The sequence below is a fragment of the Musca domestica genome, unplaced genomic scaffold, assembly GCF_030504385.1.
Source record: "Musca domestica strain aabys unplaced genomic scaffold, Musca_domestica.polishedcontigs.V.1.1 9, whole genome shotgun sequence".
Classification (NCBI taxonomy): Eukaryota; Metazoa; Arthropoda; class Insecta; order Diptera; family Muscidae; genus Musca; species Musca domestica.
In genome coordinates this window covers 22,766,538-22,788,277 of record NW_026712435.1, presented here as the reverse complement: position 1 = coordinate 22,788,277, position 21,740 = coordinate 22,766,538, and the positions used below count along the sequence as shown (strand labels likewise).

The following is a 21,740-nucleotide window of genomic DNA, read 5'->3' as shown; positions in this document are numbered from 1 at the left end:
TGAATTGAAACCCCCAAAATTGCACCGATTAACAGAATTTGTAACAACTTTAAAAACCTACCTTCATGGAATCATCATAGCTTAACAATTGTAGATTTGGTGGTAGACTAGCGTGGAAGGAAATCTTACGAACCCAGTCGTTCATTATTTCCAATGAGGGCGCCTCAAACAGGAATTCCGAACCGTCGGGCAACTTTAGACGGAACACATACTTCTTCTTCGTATAGTCTTCGGCTCGTTCACATTTCGCTCCTAAAATGTTGACAGGTGCTGTTGCGGTTTTCTGTTGCAAGAAATCATTTTCGTCTTTGAAGAAGCATACCAATTGGCCGCACAACACTGTATGGAATTGTTTCCATGAGCGTACGGGAGCCTTTTTACCGCCAGACTGCAAGCCATGCTTACGTTCGAGCATTCCTTGAATTTCGACGGGAGGCAAATCGAAGCCCTCGCCCTTTTGGTTCTTGCGGAAGGACTGGGCACGACGTCTGGTGGTGAACGAGGGGGTACGTTTGGGTTGTTTCGGCTGTACCTTCATTGATTCGGCTCTCTTGACATTTTGATCGGAGCCGCGACGCAAGCGATCTCCGAAAATTGTGGATGAAGAGCTCTTTTGCAGGCCATATTGATCCTCTTCGTAGGTGGGTCTCAACGACACTTGGCTGGTTTGTGGCGAGTTAGTGGCCGAAGATGGCGTTGTTGTAACCATGGGCGTAGAGAAAATGGGCAATTTCTCTTGGTTGTTGGCATTGTTTCTGTTCTCCATTTGTTTCTCCGCACGCCTTCTTTCTTCGTTGAGCCTTTGCAGCTCCTTTTGCTTAAGCATTTCCAAACGTTCTTTTTCCTGGCGTTCCTTCTCCTTTAGTTTGGCAAGTTTCTCACTTTCAACTTGTTTGCGGAAACGTTGTTCCAGTAGGGTAATGCGTTTTATGGCTTGGAATTTGTCTTCCTGGGCCTCTACCGTTTTTTCAAAATCAGAATGGCGTCTCAGCAAATCTTCCACTTGCGGTATAGATTCACCCAACTTGGTGTCCTTGAGCAATGGTTCACGGCTGACAATCCAATTCTCCAAGATATCGGCATCCTTTAAGAACAACTGTGTGTCCAAGTTCAGTTCGTAGATTTCCTTACGTTGTTGTAGCGTGTTCTCCAACAGCTCGTGTCTTTGTTGCAGCACTTGAATCTTCTCTTCAATTTCATGGGCCAGGAAATGTTTTTCCTTAATCAATTTTTCACCCTTATTCTTGAAATGAGCGAATGCTTCATCTCTGGCCCGTATTTCGGCATAATGTTCCTTTATGCTGGCCAACAGGGATTCAGCACCGGCAACGGTATTGGCCAAATCGGGAGCCGTGATCTTGGCCAGCATTTCATTGATCCAGGCAATCAAATCGCGATACTCATCAAAGTATGACTGCAATTGTTCGGCTTGATGGAGCTTTTCTTTGCGAACATTGGATTTTTCGGTCACGTCGGCCCAAGCTTCAATGGTTTCGTCGCGTTTAACCTCAATGTGTTCCTTGGCATCAGGATACACTTCGGCCAAGTTATTGGCTTCATTCATTACCGAGTTCACTTGATCGCGTATGGCTTCCAGCTCGGTTTCAAATACCAAATGTTTGCGATTAAGGGCTTGAATGCTTTCCAAATCTTGGCCGTAATCTTCGGAAATTAAGTTGGCTTCCTTTTCGTTAATCAAGGCAATGGTTTCATCGGCAAAGCGGTCATAGACATGAACTTTTTTGGCACCATCCAAAGCATCCTTGCGAGCGGCCACTAGATCTTTGAGTTCCTCCCACAGTTGTTTGGTTTCGTCGCGTTTGGTCTTGATCGACGTACGATAGGGATTATTCTCCTTGATTAGCTCTTCGCCCTTCTGGAGATGGGCTTGAACACGGGACTCATTGGCTGTGAGGTTGGAAACAAATGTTTCAAAGACCAAAATCAATTGCTCGACATGTTCCACATCCTCGCCATAATCTTCAGACGCCGTCACAACCATTTGATCATTGATCCATTCGTGCAGATCTTCGGTTTCACGCAGATATTCGAATAGTAGTTTACTTTCGTGTAAACGTACCTCACGGTCCTTGGCTAGACGCAACAGTTCCTCGTACTGCTGGTTGACGGTCTCCTGTTTGGCCTTTATGTTGGCACTGTCGAAGTGATGACGTTCAATCAAATTGGAGGCCAATTTATTGACCTTCTCAATGGAAGGTTTGAATGACTGCAATTCGCGCTGGAGCACTTCCAATTTCTTCTGGTGCGTTTGAACCGACAACTCGTCCTTGCCATAATCACTGGACACCACAATGGGACGTTTTTCACGAATCCATGATTCGGCTTCATTGGCTTCAACGTAGAACATTTGTGATTCCACTGCATCCAAAAGACGTAAACGTCGGATGCTGGACAATTCTCGCAACTTACCCAATTTACCCTTGATACAGTCGCATTTGTATTGAATCTGTTCCAGGGCAAAGTGGTTGTCACGAATCATTTGTTCTCCCCGCTGAAGTAATGACTGAATCAACGGCTCCTGCGACAACAGCTCAGCTTCCAGGGCTTGATGTTTCTTTTGCAACGTTTGTACAGTTGTCAGAGAAGTTCCCAAATCTTCCGAGGCAGCAATGGCCTCTTTTTCGCTAAGCCATTGCAATTCGTCTTCGGCATCACGTAAGAATTGTTGCAAGCTTAGAGAATCTTCCAGATTTTCCCGGCGGATACCCAAGGGTTCATGCAATGTATGGTAACGCTTGATGGCGGCCATGGCTCTCTCATGGATGTCGTCCTTAAGGAAATGATCGGCTTGGAAGAATTGCTCATCCTGTTGCTTAATTTGATCGGCCAGTTCGGCATGGTGGGCCACATCGGCTTCCAGACGTTCATGTTTTTTAATCAAATTTGTTACGGCAGCCAAATCTTTGCCATAATCTTCATTGGAGACATGCAATTCGACTTCGTCCATCCAGTTATTGAACTCTTCTAGGTTGCGATTGAAGGTAAGGGCTTCATAGGCCTGGTTCAACTTGTGTTTCTTTTCCTTGGAAGCCGACTTCAGTTTCAACCAATCGGCCTCTAACATTTCCAATTGCTGGGCAATTTCATCCTTGGCAAAGTGATCGGACCTGATTAGGCGTTCACCTTCCTTGATGACATCCTGCACCCGAGATGCATTGTTCAGAAGTTCACTATCGAAAGCATTGTGTTTTTGCAATTTGCTCTGTAAGTTGCTGGGTTCGCGATAGTTTTCATCCATGGCCACTTGCATTTTCTGCACCAGCCAACGATCGATTTCATAGAGACTGCGCAGGAATTCTTGCAGTTGCAGTGACTGTTGGAGACGTTGTTTACGTTCCTGAGATAAACTATTGAGTTTATCCTTACGTCGAACCACATATGCCAACTTTTCCCTTATGACATCAGCATCACTTGGTTCTCCCTCCAGAATGGACTTGGCAAAGTTTTGCAGTTGACTGACATTATCTGAGTCCAAGAGTTTTTCGAATGCTTCGTGTTTTTTCAGAAGCCTCTCGACGGCTGTGTAGGAGTCACCCAAATCATCGTTGTTAAGGAAGGCTTCCTTGTTGCCCAACCATATTTCAACTTGTTCCACTTGGGCTTTGAACAACTGCAGTTGATGGGCCTCGGTGAGTTCACGAGCACGTTGATTCCAGGCATCGTGCAAAGTTTGATGTAACTCTTCCAGGACTTTTAGAGTTTTCTTTACTTTGTCGGACTTGTCTTTGCCTGACAGTTGTTCTCCTTGGCTCTTGAGGTCTTTGAATGCCTTGTCACGTCCATCGATTTCCACTTTACGTTCCTGATGCAACTCCAATTGAATTTCACAATCGCCAATGGTCATGGGTGTGGGTGAGGCGTTCATTTTCTTTACCATATCGTTTACCCAAAGCTCCAGCTCACGTACATCCGATACAAATTTATGGACCAAGTAGGCTTCGTTCAAGAGGTTGCGTCTCTTCACTGCCAGATCCTGCAGTTGCTTCCATGATCCTGACAATTCATCCAATTTACAGGCAATATCCATAGCTCTTTCGGGATATTTATTTTGCAGCGAACGAGCATTCTGTTCGTGTTCAGCAATTTTCTGTTTAACAGCTGACATATCACGTTCCAAGGCATCTTCGCGTCTAATCAAAGCTTCCACGGCAGCTAGATCACGACCCGTGTCCTCCGATGACATCGCCAAGGATTTCTCAGCAATGCGTTCAGCAGTGTCTTCGACGTCACGATTGAAGACATGAATCTCATTAGCTCCGCTCAACAAGGCGCGATAAGCATTGAGAGCTCCCTGCAGCTGTCTCCATTTGCTGTTAAAGTCACGTCGACGTTTGTCAATGTTGGCAGATTCCGCCGGCACCTCTCCTTGATTGATGAGTTTATCGGCAAGGCTATTGATGTGTTTAACCCTTTGATCATCGACACGCATATCCGAGTCAACATCGTCCAACTTGCGCATTAGGGCATTGCAATGTTCCAAATCTCTGCCGGTGTCACTGGCCTGGACCATCATCTCCTTGTCTCTAATCCATGCCTCAATTTTATCCAGTTGGTTATTGAACTCCAGAATGTCCTGGGCTTCCTCCAAGCCGCGACCACGATTATCAAGTTCATCCAACAAACTCTTCCAGGCGGATAGCACCCGATCGATGGCTTGCTTTATTTCGGGCGAAGACTCGTGTTGTTTGGACAATAAGATAAGACCCTTCTCTTGGATTTCCTTAATTCTGCCTTGGTTGGCGGCAACCTCAGCCTGGAAGGCTTGGTGTTTCTGCAACTTCTTAATCTTTTCATCGAGATTGGACACCTCATTGTAGTTTCCTCCATCGGCTTCCAATTTCTTCTTCTTCTCATTGATCCAGGTTTCAGCCTCAGCACAGTCTCTGACGAATTGGGCATAGAGAAGTGCATCCTCCAGTTTGTACCTACGCACTGCACACAGATCCTTAACCTTTTGCCGTCTGGCCAAGACACCTTGCAGGATTGTTTGGATGTTGGCACTGTCGTAATGTCTCTGCTCAATCAATTTGCGGCCATGCTCCTGCAATAGGGCCACTTTTTCTTCTTGAGTTTGAATGAGTCTTTCGAACTCATCGTGTTTCTTGATTTGATTCTGGACATCTTCGACGGTCTGGCCAAAGTCGGAACTTGACAATGCTGCCTGTTGAGAGCTGGACAGGTTATCGATTTGTTTGGCATCGCGTAGGAAGCAGAAGAGGTCAATCTTTTGCTCCAACATGATTTTCTTCTTGTTCCAGGCAGTGTGCAACTTGGCACGTTCATCCAACATGGCTGAACATTTCTCCTCCACCTCAGCTGCGGCATAGTGGCCGGTCTGAACCATGGAATCACTGAGTTCATTAAGTGAACGGAATTTATCTTCACGAGCTTCGATTTCACCATAAATGGCATCGTGTTGAATCTTCAAAGCTGTGGCGCCGGCAGCATCACTAACATGTTCCTCGGCTTGCAATGAAGCTCGCAAATGTGAAGACCAGGACATAATGTCACGGACATCAGTGAGGAATGTCTGCAAGTCGTAACTGGCCGCCAAACGGTCGCCACGTGCACCAGACCGCTCCTTCAAATCGTTCCAAGCAGCCACCACCTTATCTTGTTGTTGGGCAATAGCAGCAGCATTAGATGGATATTTGGCTTGGAGACGTACTGAGTCTTCGACCAAAACTTGCAATTGGGCCTCCAGGGCTACCAAATCGTTTTCAAAGCCTTCATGTTTACGCATCAGTGCAAGGGCGGAGTTCAAATCTTTACCCAATTCCGTGGAGAGAGCTGCATTTTTGTCTTGGATGCGGAACAGGGCTTCGGCAACATCACGATGGAAACGATGAATTTCACCGGCGGCGTGCAATTTCTGTTCTCTCAAATTAAGCAACTTGAGAAGATTTTCCCAGGAGCCACGTAACTGCTCTTGTCTCTTTTCCACATCTGGGGCATAGGGGCTCTCGGTGTCAATAAGTTTCCTGGCCAAGACCTCACACTGGTCGACACGATCGGCACCAACCTCAACGCGATGCTTTAGATCATCGAACTTATTTTGCAATAATTGCAAATGTTCATAATCCTGACCATAGTCTTCCGAAGAGGCAACTTGTTCCTGTTCTCGGATCCATTGTTCCACTTCATCCGATTCCAAGAAGTATTCGTGCATGTAGAGACTCTCCATCAAACGCAGTTGTCGTTGAGAGGCAAGCTTGTGAAGCGATTTCAGCATTTTTTCAATCAGCTGTTGTTTGGCCGAGAGAATCTTGCTGTCTGGATGATTAGCGGCCACCATGGCGGCACAATTGTGACCCATTTCGGTGACAATACCAGTATAGGTATCCAATTCCAATTCAATTGTTTTATGTTTGGTCAGAAGTTTGGCGGCCGAATCACGATCTCTGCCGTACTCGGTGGAACGCAAAACGTTTTGTTTCTCACCTAACCAGGCCTCAATCTCACCAGCATCGTACAAATATTGTTGGGCTTTGAGGGACATTTCCAATTTCTTGCTACGCTCATTGGTGTTGTATTCCAAATCATTCCATGCATCCTCGAGCTGGTTGCACAAGTCTTTCACCTTTTCTTGTTCGGGGTGTTTTTGGGCCACCAAGGCTTGGCCAGCCTGCAAAGCCTTGTTGATCATGGGACGATGTCCCTTGATTTCAGCTTCCAATTTTTTGTGTTTCTTGGAAAGTGATTGGGCCTGGTGTAGATTTTGTCCCAATTCGTTGGACTTGGCAGCGGGCAAGTGATCATTGATCCATTGGAATTCGGTGTCCAATTCGAATACAAATTTGTGATAGTTAAGGCTCTCCTCCAATTCATCGCGTCTCTTTTGCATGGGATCACGCAAGAGTTTGAAGCGATGTTGTATGTCCTTGGATTCATCCTTGATGTTGGCGGCATTGAAATGTCCTTCCTGGGCCATTTCTTCACCCGATGAAACCAATTCGCCGATCTTTTGTTCCCACATTGTAATTTCGGATTCCAGCAGCTGCTGTTTGTTGATCAAATCCTTACAGCTTCTGAGGTCATTGCCAACATCCTTGCTCTTGAGGGCGGCGTCCAGTTCACCGACTTTCTTTTTGGCATCTTCGATGGCGCGATTATGTTCACGCTGGGAGGCAGCTTGTTCAAGTTTACGTCCCTTGTCTTCGGACAGAATCAAAAGGTCTTTCCATTTCTTGTTCAGGTCGGCTACTCTGTTCTCAACTTCCGGTTTGCGATTGTTGGCAGCAATCAATTGTTCGCTATCCTTGTTGATGTTGCGCAATTGACCTTCGTTGGCACGCAATTCCCTTTCGAAAGCTTTGTGCTTTTGCAATTTCCTTGGCAAGTTGACTAGGTCGCGATAGTTTTCATCACCGGCAATTTTAGTTTTATCATTGAGCCAAGCATCAAGGTCGTCGGCTTCGGCGGCAAACTTATGGAAGTCTTTGGAGGCCTGTAGGGAGCGTTTACGTTCGAATGCCCTATCTTTGACAGCTTTACGTTTTGCCAACACTTGATTGCGTCTATCATCAATGCTGAAAGAAGAAAGAGGGTGAGTTTAGATAATTAATCGACAAAGGTACCATGTGATATTCCACTCACTATTTGGAGTCATAATGATCGTTGGCAATCAATTTGTCGGCATTATCGGAAAAGGCCTTTAGGATTTTATCCTGGGCCATCAGACTCTTCTCAAAGTCCAAGTGGCGTTTCAAAATGGCTTCAACCTCATCCAGGGAATTCTGAAAATATACACAATAGTAAGTTTCAATAATAAGTTTAGAGGTTCTCTTTTCGTGAAACTTACACCCAAATTCTTGGGAGCCAGGAAGGCTTCGTGGCTCTTGGTGGTGGCATCGATTTATCGGCTTCTCGGTTGAATATTTGCAATTCAACACCTTGTTGCAACCATTTCTGTTTCTCCAACCAACCGCGATGAATGGCATCCTGTTCGGCCTTCAAACGTTCACAGATCTTAACAATTTCCTCGGTGTTAGGTTTACCATCGGACAATTGTTTGCCCAGCTGGATAACTTCGGCAAATTCATTGTCGTGGGCCTTGATGTCATCACCCAAGTCGTTGTGCTGCTTCAGTAGCTTATTCGCAGTCTCCACATCTCGGGCAGGCTCATCGGAATTCAATTGATCTTTAACCGACTCGATCCAAGCCAAAAGCGTCTTGGCACTGTTGTTGAAAATTTGCGTACCTACAGCACTCTCAATGCGGGCCCTCAACTCACTGCTCTTGTTGTGGACTTGCAACCACATCTCTTGGACCTCTTGTTGGCGGGCTGTGACATTCTCACGTTCAGCAGGGTAGGCATTCTTCACCGAATTACCCAAATAATTGACGCGATTCACTTTGTCCTCAATGGGGGCCAACTCACGTTCCATGTTTTGGTGACGGCGCTGCAAGGCTTGCACAGTTTTCAAATCCGGACTGATGACGGCCGTATCCAACTGTATCATTTTCTCACTCATCCAGACCTTGGCTTCGTCACATGTACGATTGAACAGTTCGACACTGGAGGCTCCCTCCAAACTCTTTTCTTTTTGGGCCTTTGCATTGTTGAGTCTCTGCCAAATTTGATGGATTTGTCTTTGACGAGCAATGATTTTGTCCAGCTGGGAGTGACCTTGTCTACGGAAAGTGTCTACGGCTGAATCGATTTCCTCAATGCGCTTGGTGGCTGCAGATAGATCTGTTAGGAATTTTTCGAATTTGCGCTTGGCATTTTCAACTCCCTCGCCACCCTCGTCACTCTTAACAATGCGTTCCTTTTCCTTCATCCATTTCTCGAAATCATCACACTCACGATAGAAACCGAACAGATGAATAGAATCCTCCAGGAGGGCATGACGTTTCTGGGCCATATCCTGTAGCTCATCGTAGGTGGCATTGATCCTTTTCTGGCGCTTTTCTACACTGTCCGAGTTTTCGTTAATACTGTTCATTGAGGTGCGGCGTTTGATCAATGGCTTGGGCGCCACTGTCATGGGTTTGACGCGTTTTACCGGCACCACTTGCCTTACCAGAATAGTTTTCTTGACCTTTTGCAGGGCCTTCACCTTTTCTGCTTTGGGTACAATGCAGGTTACGGGACGTGGTTCAATTTCCCTCACATAGTTGGCGGGTACAAAGCCTTCGTGGCCATTTTCTTTGCGCACACACCACCAATCATCGTTGGTCTTGGATTTGAGCAACATTATCTCACCCTTTTCCATTTTCATGCCTTGACCATCGAAGGGAAACATGGCACGGACATGGGGTAGCATTTTAGTTTCGGTTACCTTGCGGTGTTCCAATTTCTCAACCCATTCATCTTCCCACACCTCTTTGGGCACCAGACGTGTCTCATTCACCCATTCTTCTTGTTGTTGTTCTATTTCGGGCATTTCTGGTTCATTGGCCGAAAGCTCCAGGGTGCAAATGCCGGCCTTGATAAGTTTATCTGCTTGTTGGTTAAGATTCAGTATATCACCGGAATAGGCATTCAATTCACCTTGCAAATCACGATGTCTCTGCAGAAGGGCCTGGGCGGAGGGCTCGTCATTGCCATAATCCTTGGAATTGACCAAGGCCATTTTTTCATTGAGCCACGATTCGGCTTCATTGGCATCGGTGTAGAATTGATAGGCTTCGGCGGCATCTTCCAATTGTTTGCGACGTGTCTCTACCAACTCCTCCAAAGCCTTCCAGTGTTCTTCAAGGCTGTCTATGCGTGATTTGACCTCGGTCGAACGTGGATGCTTGTCGGCCATCAAACGTTTGCCGGCATCGGACATTTGTTGTGACTTGGGTTTGCGCACTTTAATTTCATCCTCCAAAGCTTTGTGTTTTTGCTGCAGCGACAGAACAGCTCTCAAATCCTTGGCAGTAATGCCGGTCTTGCAAATACGCTGCTTGTCCACCAGCCATCCTTCTTCGTTGTCATAGTCCTCCATGAAATGATGGAAATTACGAGCCTCCTCCAGACAGGCGCGACGTTTGGCACATAGTTCCAGCAGAACCTTATAGGCGGTTTCCAGCTCTGCCAATTTCTGGGCCAAAACGGCGGCATCTTTGTGTTCGGACGATTTGAAGGGCTGTGCCTGGCGCGTAAAACCGCTTAATGGTTTCACCATAGGTATTCACCTGTAACTCCTGCAGGGAATGGGCTTGTAATAGCTCCTCAACGCCCAACAAATGGGGACCCACATCTTCGGATCTGAATTGAACCTGCAACTCCTTAATAGACTCGGTGGTACTGGCCACTTCACGCAACAAATTCATGAGCGTGCTCATTTGTGACAGATTCAAACGTTGATTCTCCAACAGTTCGAGCAATTTACGCCATTTCTCCATAACCTCAAATTCACGGCGTTTCACCCGCTCTTTGCCATGGTAATTTTCTCGTTCCAATTCATTGGCCATGGCGGTCAAATCGTTGAAACGCTCAACGCGTGCCAGAATATCAGCCGAAATGGCTTCGTGTTTTTTCAGCGTGGCATCCACCTGCCGCAAATAGCGTGGATCCGACAACACCTGAATCATTTCCTTCAGATAGCCTTCACGCAGCACAGATTTCTTTTCAAATTTATAATTCAACTGTTCCAGTTTCTCTTGACGCAACAGCTCTTCTCTCAGTGCAACTTCACGATGATGCTCAGCATATTCGAGCAGCTGCCAAGCTTTTTCAATGTCATTGACCAGTTGACCATCTTGGGGATTGTATGGAGGTTGATTCAGCGCTTTCAACAGAGTGTTGATTGTGAAATATAAAGCTTCGATTTCACTGCGTTCCTTGTATCTGAAAATTAGAGAAAAAAGCACAAATGTTAAATTAAAATCATATTAATCGGTTCTAATGTTTGCAACCACTAGCAAATACTTAGTTTGTATATTCCGTATGAAATATGATAATCGATTTTTAAAAAAATCTACCGCTTGGAAAAAAATCTACTCTAATAGATGACGTTCGTTATAATATACGTATAGTGATATACCTAGGATATATTTGTACGTTTCCAAAAAAATTAGTTTATATTGCATATTCCTATCGGTAAAGACCGCTATACAAATCACAGATCCGAAACCCATGCTGCTGAATTCTAGACTTGGTCTTGAAGATAAATTGTCCAGCTGAAGGTCATCGCATAAATGTTTATACCCTCAGTATTAAGCCCGATAAAATATCATGTTAAAGACATATGTAAGAGGCTTATTTCCAATTTATATTTAGCATACATTTAGGCGCTACACATAATTTTAAACTAAACAGAAAGGTTCTAGTGTATTTTGTAAATAATATACTTATATTATAAGTATAAATATAAATATAGCATATAAAAATATATAATCCGCAGATCTCTATCAAACTATATATAGTCAAAACTATGTAAAGGCCTTAACAAAGTCTGGCCTAAGAACCCAAAACTCCTTTGGTAGGTTTGATCTACTAACGAATAATATCTAGTTCTCTTGAAATTTTCCACAATCCAAACTGCCTATTATAAGAAAAATTGCCACAAATTGCGAAAAGGTGTCAAAATTTTCAGAAATAAACATGGTTTTTTATTGACAAAAATTTAAGATATTTTTCCATGGTACAGATTGAATATAAACATTTCTTTTGTTCAGAGTCTCGCAATGAAATTTGATGTAGAATAATTCTTTCTTTCCCCAAAAAATGAAGTATTTAGAGATATTTTGACTTAGTTTGGAAACGTGTTAAATTAATAATAAAAATGTAACACATAATTTTCACTTTTAATTATAAGATTTCAAATGAAATTTTCTTGAAAAATGTTAAACCTAGATATATGGTTTATTCTGGGTTTTGTAATAACATTTTGTGTAGAATATTTCTTTTTTTGACACCTTCTGCCCAAACCGGTACTTTATGATACTTTCAGGCGTCAACTCGAAAAAAGTTCGATTTAATCTTTGAATACCCTCCACCATTTGGAACGATTTTCAAAAATAAAATCCGTTAAAAATTCTGTTAAAATCTTAAAAATACCGAATGTAGTCGTTATATTAGGGTCTATACGACCACGTGGACCTGCATAGGCAACTTTTGTCATAAACCATTACAATATTCAAATGCGAAACTTGAATCAAAAAATCGGTGAATAATGTAGTTAAAATCTTTAAAATTCCGAAAATTTTACCAACTTTCCTAAGTTCGTTCGTAAGCTAGAGTGATTTCTACAGACGGACATCCATCGCTAAATCGACATAGAATTTTATGCTGCTCAGGAATATATATACTTTGTAGGGTATAAAATGTATATTTCGTGGTGTTACAAACGGAATGACAAATTTAATATACCCTCCATATTATGGTGGAGGTTATAAAATTGGAAAATATTTTCGTTTTTTTGAACATTGATGTATATATTTTCTGGGGTATAATGAAAACAGAGATTTATTTTCCTTAGTGACTTATAGTTTTTTATATATATATGAATTATTGGCGTTTAGGTAAGATTTAGAGATTTGATGTCTTCTGGACCCTACAGTGAAATGTTGTGACAAATATTTTTGTAGAATATTCTGACTTGTTACAACCCAATTTAAGTGGAGTTTTTAACCGTATTTTTAAAAAATGGTCAAAAAGAAAAGAAAACGGATTCAGAAAAATCTTAATCTGAAAAATGTTAGAAAAAGGTGATTAGGTTACTTTGCGGTTTTAACCCTTTACAAAACCGATTTTTAGTTCTACTTTAATAATAATTTCGAAAAAATTGAATTATGTCGTACAGTGCTATATATTTTTTTATTTTTATAAAACTCTTTGGAAATTTACCAAAAAATCTAGCCTTATTTGGCGAATTCAGTCCTATATTGTCAATTAACTCCTTTATACCCTATATAATATTTGTGTTTTAGTTTTGTGTTTTCTACTTACTTTGGTGGTTTCTCAATTGTTCGGTACTCCTTGAAGGCCAACAACTCTCTTTGAATGCCCTCCAGAGAATTGGGGAAATCACGTTTTTGCAACTCAATAGTCTTTTGCCGAATCCAGCTCAACAAGTTGGTGGTCAAACGTTCGTAATAGATTTTCTTGCGATCGGCATCCATCAATTGGCCCACAATCTTTTGTGAAACAAAAAAAAAAAAAAAAAAAAAAAAGAAGAGAAAAAAAAACAGAAAAAAAATAACAAACAATTACAAGACATCTTTAAGAAAACCAATTAATGTCAAACAATTGTCTCATAGTTTAATTAACATTGTTGCCATAGTTGTGTAAAAATCTATTTGTCATAAACTATCCCCTCTATTTCTTTCTTCCCCTTGGAAAATGGGGAAAATGTCATTGTTAATTTGCGTTTAAATAGACCGGAACTATTAATGCAAATTATTTGCCATAATAGTAAATGTACAGTCGTGTCGCACAGTGGACAGAATTTGTTCATAAATTTTGATGACAATTTTTTGAAAAAATGGATTGAAGATGTGAAACCAGTAAGGAAAAGTGAAAAGTCGGGCGGGCCCGACTATATGATACCCTACATCACCATGCATATTTAGTAGAGCTCCCATAAAAAAGAATTTATTTGAGTAGTTCATACCTCCTATCAACCTTTGGCTTTAGAGCAATTATAATTTGGTTTCAGAGTTAGGGAATATATGAGAGATATATTCAATTCTGAATCAATTTTCACTAAATTAGACGGAGAAATTTTAATCCTTTATACCAAATGACATTGCTATAGACTGCATGATATCACTTCGAGAAGGATTACATTAAAAATATGTATAGGAGCCGAGTTCCTCAAAATGGAAACATATGTCCTGAAATTCACTCCTTCTGGCACAATAAACCTCAAATCGGATATCCAAATGTAAGCCGATCTCGATCAAATTTGGCAAATGTATTTCCGAGTTATATAAAATAACTGGTTCCAAACATCATCGTTGTAGAATGCATATTACGAATGTGAGGATTGAACCGATTATCACCAAATTTGATGTATTTGTTTCTAGGCTAAATTCGATTGGATGTGCCAACATTTAGGACATTTGGACTGATATTGGCCTTTGGTGCACAATTAATCCGAAATCGGTTGATGATATATATATGGGAGCTATTTCCAAATCTGAACCGATCTTGATAAAATTTGGCAGAGGTATTTCGGCGCTGTATCTGATATGTGGTACCAAATATCATTGCTGTCGAATTCATATTACGCATGTGAGGGACTTAAAACCCCAAATCGGATGAAATATGTATATATGGGAGCTATATCTATATCTGAACCGATTTTCACCAAATTTATTCTTTTTGCTTCTAGACTGAATTCGGTTGAAAGTGCTAAAATTCAGGTCATTTGGATTTATATTGGCCATTTGGTGCATAATAAAACCGAAATCGGTTGAAGATATATATGGGAGCTATCTCTAAATTTGAACCGATTATCATCAATTTCAATAGGGTTCGTCCTTGGGCCAAACAAATATTGTTTGCAAAAGAATACATGGACAGACGGACTGACTTGCATAAATCCACTAAAAAAGTGATTCTATGAAGATCCTCAAAAGTAACTATGGGTCTATCTTGTATCCTTCTCCATTTTACAAACAAATGCACAAAGACATAATGCCCTTACCACTATGTGGTATAGGGTATAAAAAGGAAATTATTAAGGCTAGATTAAACATGATTTTAGAGTCATATGTAAAGTGATTTTGTGCAGTATTTTCATAACATACTTGTAGGCGCTTCCCAGTATTTTGAATAATAATATTAATATTAATAAGAATATAGATTCTAGGTTAGATTCTAGATCTATCACAGCGTTATTGTAATGTATAAAAATCTTTGAGTATGCTTCTAAAATGTAAAAATAAAAAAGTCACTTTATGTGTATCCAATACTTTTTGATAAAAATTTCAAAATTTGGAAAAATGGATTGCAAACTTTGCCATATTTATGGGTGCAGAGATTTACCGGCTGTTCTGCAGGATTTATAGTGATTGAGACCGTTAACATATTTTTAGATTGAAATTGCTATTCAATTGGGCTTTCTGTGGGACTATTACATAGGGATCCATGGTTAGTACCATACACACTCATTTACTTACATTGGCAATACGTTTTCCACTCTTTTGCTCGTTCTTCATGCGAGCAAAGGTGTGATAATATGAGGCCACATATGTTAGAATTGATTTTTCATCGGGACGGGCCGAGTCAACATCTTCGGCATCCAATAAACTGTAAATTGAAAATAGACAAAAAAAAAATTGAATTCACCCAAAAAATATGAAAATTTATTTCAAACGACATTGGAAAATTCTTACTTACCTTGGTATACCCAATTCGGTGGCGGCCAAATCAAAGGCATGATTCAAATTGTCGATATTTGAATTTTTCGAATTAACAATTGTGCTGTATTCAAACAAATCGGGACGGTGCGAATGGATCAGAGCATTGAAACCCAAACCGGAACGCCATGACGAGGTGAAATCTTGAATATTGACACCGGGATAACCGTGAGTTTTACGCTGACACCACAACAGTAAAGCATCTTTGGCAGAACGTTTTTCAGACGATTCGTTTTCTTCGTCCTGTAAAGGAAAATTAAAAAGGAAAAAAAAAACAGAAATATTAAAAATATATTCAAAAACAGCAACGAATAATTAGAAACAATGAAGAGAGGCCTCTGACATTGCGTTGGACAAAACAAGTAAAAAGCAGATAAATTCGGCCGGGCCGATCTTTTAATACTGTAACCTTTTAATAAAATCCGTTGAAAAATACCACTTAAATGAAAACCGTTATATGGGGGATATACGAAGACGTGGACCTGCATAATACTTTTTTTGTCATAGGCTGTAGTATCAATTCCGAACTTCTAATATGAAATTTGAAACAAGTCCGTTGAATAATGTCGCTAATATCATCAAAATACTGAATAAAGGGAGGTACCGTTATATGTGGGCTATACGAAGACATGGACCTGCATAGACAATTTTCTGGCATAGGTTGTAGTACTCATTACGAGCTTAAACTTTAAATACGAAATTTGAAACAAGTCCACTCAAAAATGTTGCTAAAATCATCAATGTACCGAATATCGGGGGGTACCGTTATATGGGGGCTATACGATATCGTGGACCTACATAGGCAATTCTCTTCCAGAAGGTAACGTACTCAGAAGGAACTTCTTGTGTTGATTTTCAGACAATTTCATTGAAAAATGTGGCTGAAATCATGACAACGCCGAATATTAGGAAGGTACCGTTACATGGAGGATATACGATATCGTGGATCTATATGGACAATTCACATCCAGGTAGTAAAGTACTTATAAGGAACTTTTTTTTGTTGATTTTGAGACAATTCCATTGAAAAATGTGGTTGAAACCATCAAAATACCGAATATCGGAAGATACCGTTATATGGGCAATATACGATATAGTGGACCTACGTAGACAATTCTTTTCCAGGGGGTAAACTTCTCATAAGGAACGCCTTGTGTAGAATTTCAGACAATTCCATTGAAAAATGTGCCTAAAATCATCAAAATACCGAACATTGGGGGGTACCGTTATTTGGCGGCCGTACGATATCGTGGACCGATATACCAATCTTCGAACTTTATATTAATACAAAAATACTTACCACATCAATTTCAATTTCTTGAATTTGAAACCGCAAAATGATGGTCCAAATCAAACCCAAAATCAAACGGGGATTGCCATCGACAATGTCCTCAGCACCAATGGATTCCAAGCGGACCTGTAAACAGATACAAATAATGATAAATTATTGAAATTTCAATAAATATTTACATAATCTAAAAAAAATAAGGTTTAAAAGAATATTTTGTACAAATTATTACAAAATTTTGTTCGATAACCCAAAGTCCAGCAAATTAGAGGTAAAAAGAACGATTTTGATAGTTGATAGAAGATCTCCTAAATAGCTTTGCTCTTAAGTAGAGCTGCTAAAAATCTTAGCTCTACAAAAAAAAAAAAAAAAAAACGCTGAAAGTCCTCTCTCTAGGCAAGACCAGTCAAAGGTCTCCACAGAAGTCTGTTAAAGGCCTTTTCTTTATGGAAACAACACTTTAAAAATTTTCTCTCTGTAGGAAGCCTTTAGGGGTCTTCCTCTATAGAAAATCTGTTAAACGGCTTCCTTCAATAACAGATCCATTAAATTTTTCTCTCTATAGAAGACCTATTAAAAGTCTTAACGCTATAGAAGACCTACTATAGTTTTTATACCCTACACCACAAGGTGGTGAGGGTATTATGTCTTTGTGCATTTCTTTTGGCACAGGCAAAAGGAAACGAGATAAACCCATAGTTTCTTTTGATGATCTGCATCGAATCACATTCTAAGTCGATTTATGCATGTCCGTCCGTCTATCTGACCATGTATTTTTGTAAACAAAGTACAGGTCGCTTTTATTGCCCGATCCAAATGAAATTTTGAACAGGCAATTCGTTTGAACCAAGGACAAGGCCTATTGAATATTTGCCCAGATGGGCACATACAATCAAACTAAGCCTGGAAATAAGTATGTCAAACTTGGTCGAAATCAGTTCAATTGTAGCTATAGCTCCCATATTTATTGTTCAACCGATTTGTTATTTTTGTCCTCCTCAGCCGCAATATGCACTCTGTAACAACTATATTTGGGGAAACGTATCAAATACAGTTCAGATATACCTTTGTCAAATTTTATCGAGATTGGTTCAAATTTGGATATAGCTCCCATATATGTCCGATTTAATTTTATTGTACACCAAACGTGTAATATTAGCCCAAATGGGATGGAATTTGGCACTTATGACCAAATTGAGTCTGGAAACAAGTGTGTCTAATTTGGTAAAAATTGGTTCTGATATAGCTATAGCTCCCGTATAGATTATTTATATAATTTTTTAATTTTGTCCCCCATAACCCTAAAATGCACTCCGTAACAAGGATATTCGGGGAAATATATCAAATACAACTCAGATATTCCTTCGACAATTTTTATTGAGATCGGTTCAGATTTGGATATAGCTCCCATATATATCTTTACCCGATTTCAAGTTAATTGTACACCAAATGGGTAACATAAGCTCGAATGAAACAACAAAAATTTCTACTAAATGGATTCAGAGAAGGATATTCCTCTCATATATTAGTTCCTTTAAATTATAACTATAATTATAGTTGGTATGATTTAATTTTCACAAATTCCCCATAAAAACTTTTATTTGTTATGTGAAGCTGTACTAAATATCCAAAGGGGTGTATGGTACCATAAGACTTTAAGACTTTCTTTACTGGTTTTACTAGGAAAGTTATCGTACATAATTATTATTACAAAATGTTGTTCGATAACCCAAAATTCCAGTAAATGAGTTTGAATTTGCAATGCTATTTACATTACTGAGACTTTACAAATTCTTATTGAGAAAATTTACTCATCGAGTTATCAAACAGACCTATTATTCACAAATATGTTATCATATTCAACTTTGGTTTGTGTAATTTGGCAAATATTTTTGTTTTTTTTGGCCAAGTGGTGTTCACTCCCACCAAAAACCACAAAAAAAAAATAAAAAAAAATACAAAGAAAACAAGTTTGACTTTAGATAATGTTGGAATTTGTATATGTTTGTATGTCAAACAATAAGTAGTGTCCGCAAGTATTGTGTGACCTAAGGTGAATGATGAATTATGTGTTGTTAGTTGGTTGGCTGATGGGTTGGTTGGTTGCTTGCTTCATTGGTACATACATATAGACGTGGTATGCAAGTGATGCCGTTAGCCATCGCACTCATTGCTAACTGTTGAGGAAAATCAGTGCACCACCTCACCAATTTTATTCGATCCGATATGCATCTCAGGTATTGTGAATTATTACCTTTTTACGTTATTATATCGTCTATAGACACATGTCCACTAGGTTCCATCTTTGTTGTTGTTGTGGCCATACGCATTTCACGTCTTCATTGATGTATGTCAACAAACATGTCGGTGAGATTTGTAACACAAACCTTATTTGTTGTTCGATTGTTGTTGAAGTGATTTTCTCTTCACAGTCAGTGGTCAAATGTATGTGAGTGTGTGTGTGTAAATTAACATGCAGATGTGCCACACATGAATGGAATTAAAAAAAATTGAAGAAAAAGACGCTCAGTTCGACCGGGCGATCTGCAGAATAACCTCAACTATGAGGGAAAAGAAAATCAGTACCGAGATTCAATCTTAGAGCGAAATTCATTTAAAACAGCAATTGCTAGCGAAATGACAGGACATTTTTGTGATAATAAAATTAGTTAAAAAGTATCAGTCGATTTTGCCGACAGATGTATACCCTCAGCCAATGTTCAATTATTTAAATATATTTTGGCTTCTGTTATGATTATTCAAATTGTTGACCCTCTATGAAGTAGGCTCCTCGCAATAATGTCAGATAGAAGTAGGTGTGTCTGGTTACTTTTCCAGCAGGAATTGTGCAGCAACTTCTTTCTGAGAGAGTAAGGTAGTTTTATTCTCTTTTGCAAGGAAAATGCGAAAAGTAAACAGACGGTATTCCTGCAGAAGCTTGCAACTAATCAGCTGATTTGTCAAAACAAACCAATTTGTCCCCCATAAGGAGAATTAAAGCAAAGGAAGCAATACTAATTTTACAAGTTTTTTAAATAAAAATGTTGGAAATAGTCTTTTATTTTCATATTACATATTAACATTTACGTTTTTCACATTTTGTAAAGTTTTTCTCCAAAAACTATTAGTCTTGCTAATTCCAAAAAAATATTTTCAAATTGAAAGCACAAAAATAAATAAACAAACAATAGAAAACATCTGATTGAATGTCGATGAATGAGAAGAAGAAGAGTTGCAAGTGATTGCAAGAAGAAATTTTTCCAGCAAGAATTTGCAAACTCTCACTGCAAGAACTGTCAAAATTTCTCTCTCCAACCGCTCTCTTTTGCAGAACTTTTGGGTTAACAGACGACTTCCAGTAACAATTTGTAACAATTGTTACAAACTTTAGGGTAACCAGACACACCTAGTATTGAAAATTGTGACCCTTTGTGGGTAATGTAGCAGAAGGGGTTCGCAGATGTATATCATCTTCACAACAGATTTATATTTTTATGTGTGTGAAATTTTAAGAGAGTTGGGCGGGACAGGACATTTTTGTGATAATAAAATTAGTTAAAAAGTATCAGTCGATTTTGCCGACAGATGTATACCCTCTGCCAATGTTCAATTATTTAGATATATTTTGGCTTCTGTTATGATTATTCATATATATAGCAGAAGGGGTTCGCAGATGTATATGATCTTCACAACAGATTTATATTTTTATGTGTGTGAAATTTTAAGAGAGTTGGGCGATTTTGTTTTACAAAATCTTGAACTCTATTTGGGTGAGGTACCAGGAAAAAATTGTTCGATCTCTACCATCTTTATAACAGGTCTTATGTTGATTAAAATATTGAGATGTATCAAGTCAAAATTGAATCGAATATCAACTTCGCGTTTTATTAGCTTTATGGATATTGATATTGAAAATTTTAAACCTTTTTTTTTTTTTTTTTTGGGGGGGGGGGGGTTTACCACCGGATTAGGCCGATATATTCCATCTTCACAGCAGATCTTGTGTTAGTGGAAATAATGGGATGTGTGAAATATGGTGAGAACCGAATGCTTATTTTGGGTTTTATAATCGTGTTGGTTATTCAAAACTTTAGCCAAACAAAACTTTGTGGGGAGGTACCAGAAGGAGTGGATCCATATATCCCATCTTTGCGGCATATCTTGTGTTAGTAGAAAAAATGAGATATGTGAAATATGAAGAGAACCGGATGCTTATTTCGGATTTTATAATAGTTTTGGTTATTCGAAACATTGATCCTTTGTGGAGGAGGTACCCGAAGGAATGTTCCGATCCCTGCCGTCTTTATAATAGATATTTTGTTGATAGAAATACTGAGATGTACCAAGTCAAAATTGAATCGGATGTTAATTTAGCGTTTTATTAGCTTTATGGAATTTGAAAATCTTAACCCTTTGTGGGGGAGGTACCAGAAGGAGTAGGCCCATATATTCCAACTTCACAGCAGATCTTGTGTTAGTAGAAATAATGCGATGTGTGAAATATGATGAGAACTGGATGCTTATTTTGGGTTTTATAATAGTTTTGTTTATTCAAAACTTTGGCCAAATAAAACTTTGAGGGTGAGGTACCAGAAGGAATGGTCCGATCTCTACCATCTTTATAACAGATCTTGTGTTGATAGAAATATTGAGCTGTGTCAAACCTGAATGGAATTGAATGTTAATTACGCGTCTTATGAGCTTCATAGATATTCTGAATTTTGACCCTTTGTGGTGGAGGAACCAGAAGAAGTGGACGGATATATTACATCTTCATACCAGACCTTGGGTTTAGAGCGATAATAAATAAAACTCATTGATGCATGCCTTAAAATTCTATTTGAAATAATGTGGCTCTAGTGCAGAGTTGCATTTTTATGTGATTCTTTGAAATGATACTACCTTTCTATTTGTTGTCTTAACATTCTGTGAAAGAAACAATGCGAACTACAAAATATATAATAAAAACGATGCATCAGCTGGAAAACGTTCACTTTTTCCAACGGTAACTGCATCTGCATTAGGGTGCGTGTCTAAACGCCATAATGCTCACACTTTCATGTCATAGCGTATATAAGGCAAATAACTGGCGATCATTTAGACACAGACTGATCCATAATTATCGTC

At 39.7% G+C, this 21,740-nt stretch overlaps 1 protein-coding gene across 1 annotated transcript in view; it reads right to left on the bottom strand.

Moving 5' to 3' along the window:
• Positions 1–21,740, bottom strand: part of LOC131800423 (spectrin beta chain, non-erythrocytic 5-like) — a 53,340-nt gene that overhangs the window by 6,031 nt on the left and 25,569 nt on the right. The window contains 9 exon segments of the mRNA XM_059131725.1: positions 62–7,550; positions 7,618–7,757; positions 7,823–7,875; positions 7,878–10,119; positions 10,121–10,805; positions 12,909–13,096; positions 15,086–15,215; positions 15,306–15,568; positions 16,626–16,742. Coding sequence (XP_058987708.1) covers positions 62–7,550; positions 7,618–7,757; positions 7,823–7,875; positions 7,878–10,119; positions 10,121–10,805; positions 12,909–13,096; positions 15,086–15,215; positions 15,306–15,568; positions 16,626–16,742 — 11,307 coding nt within the window.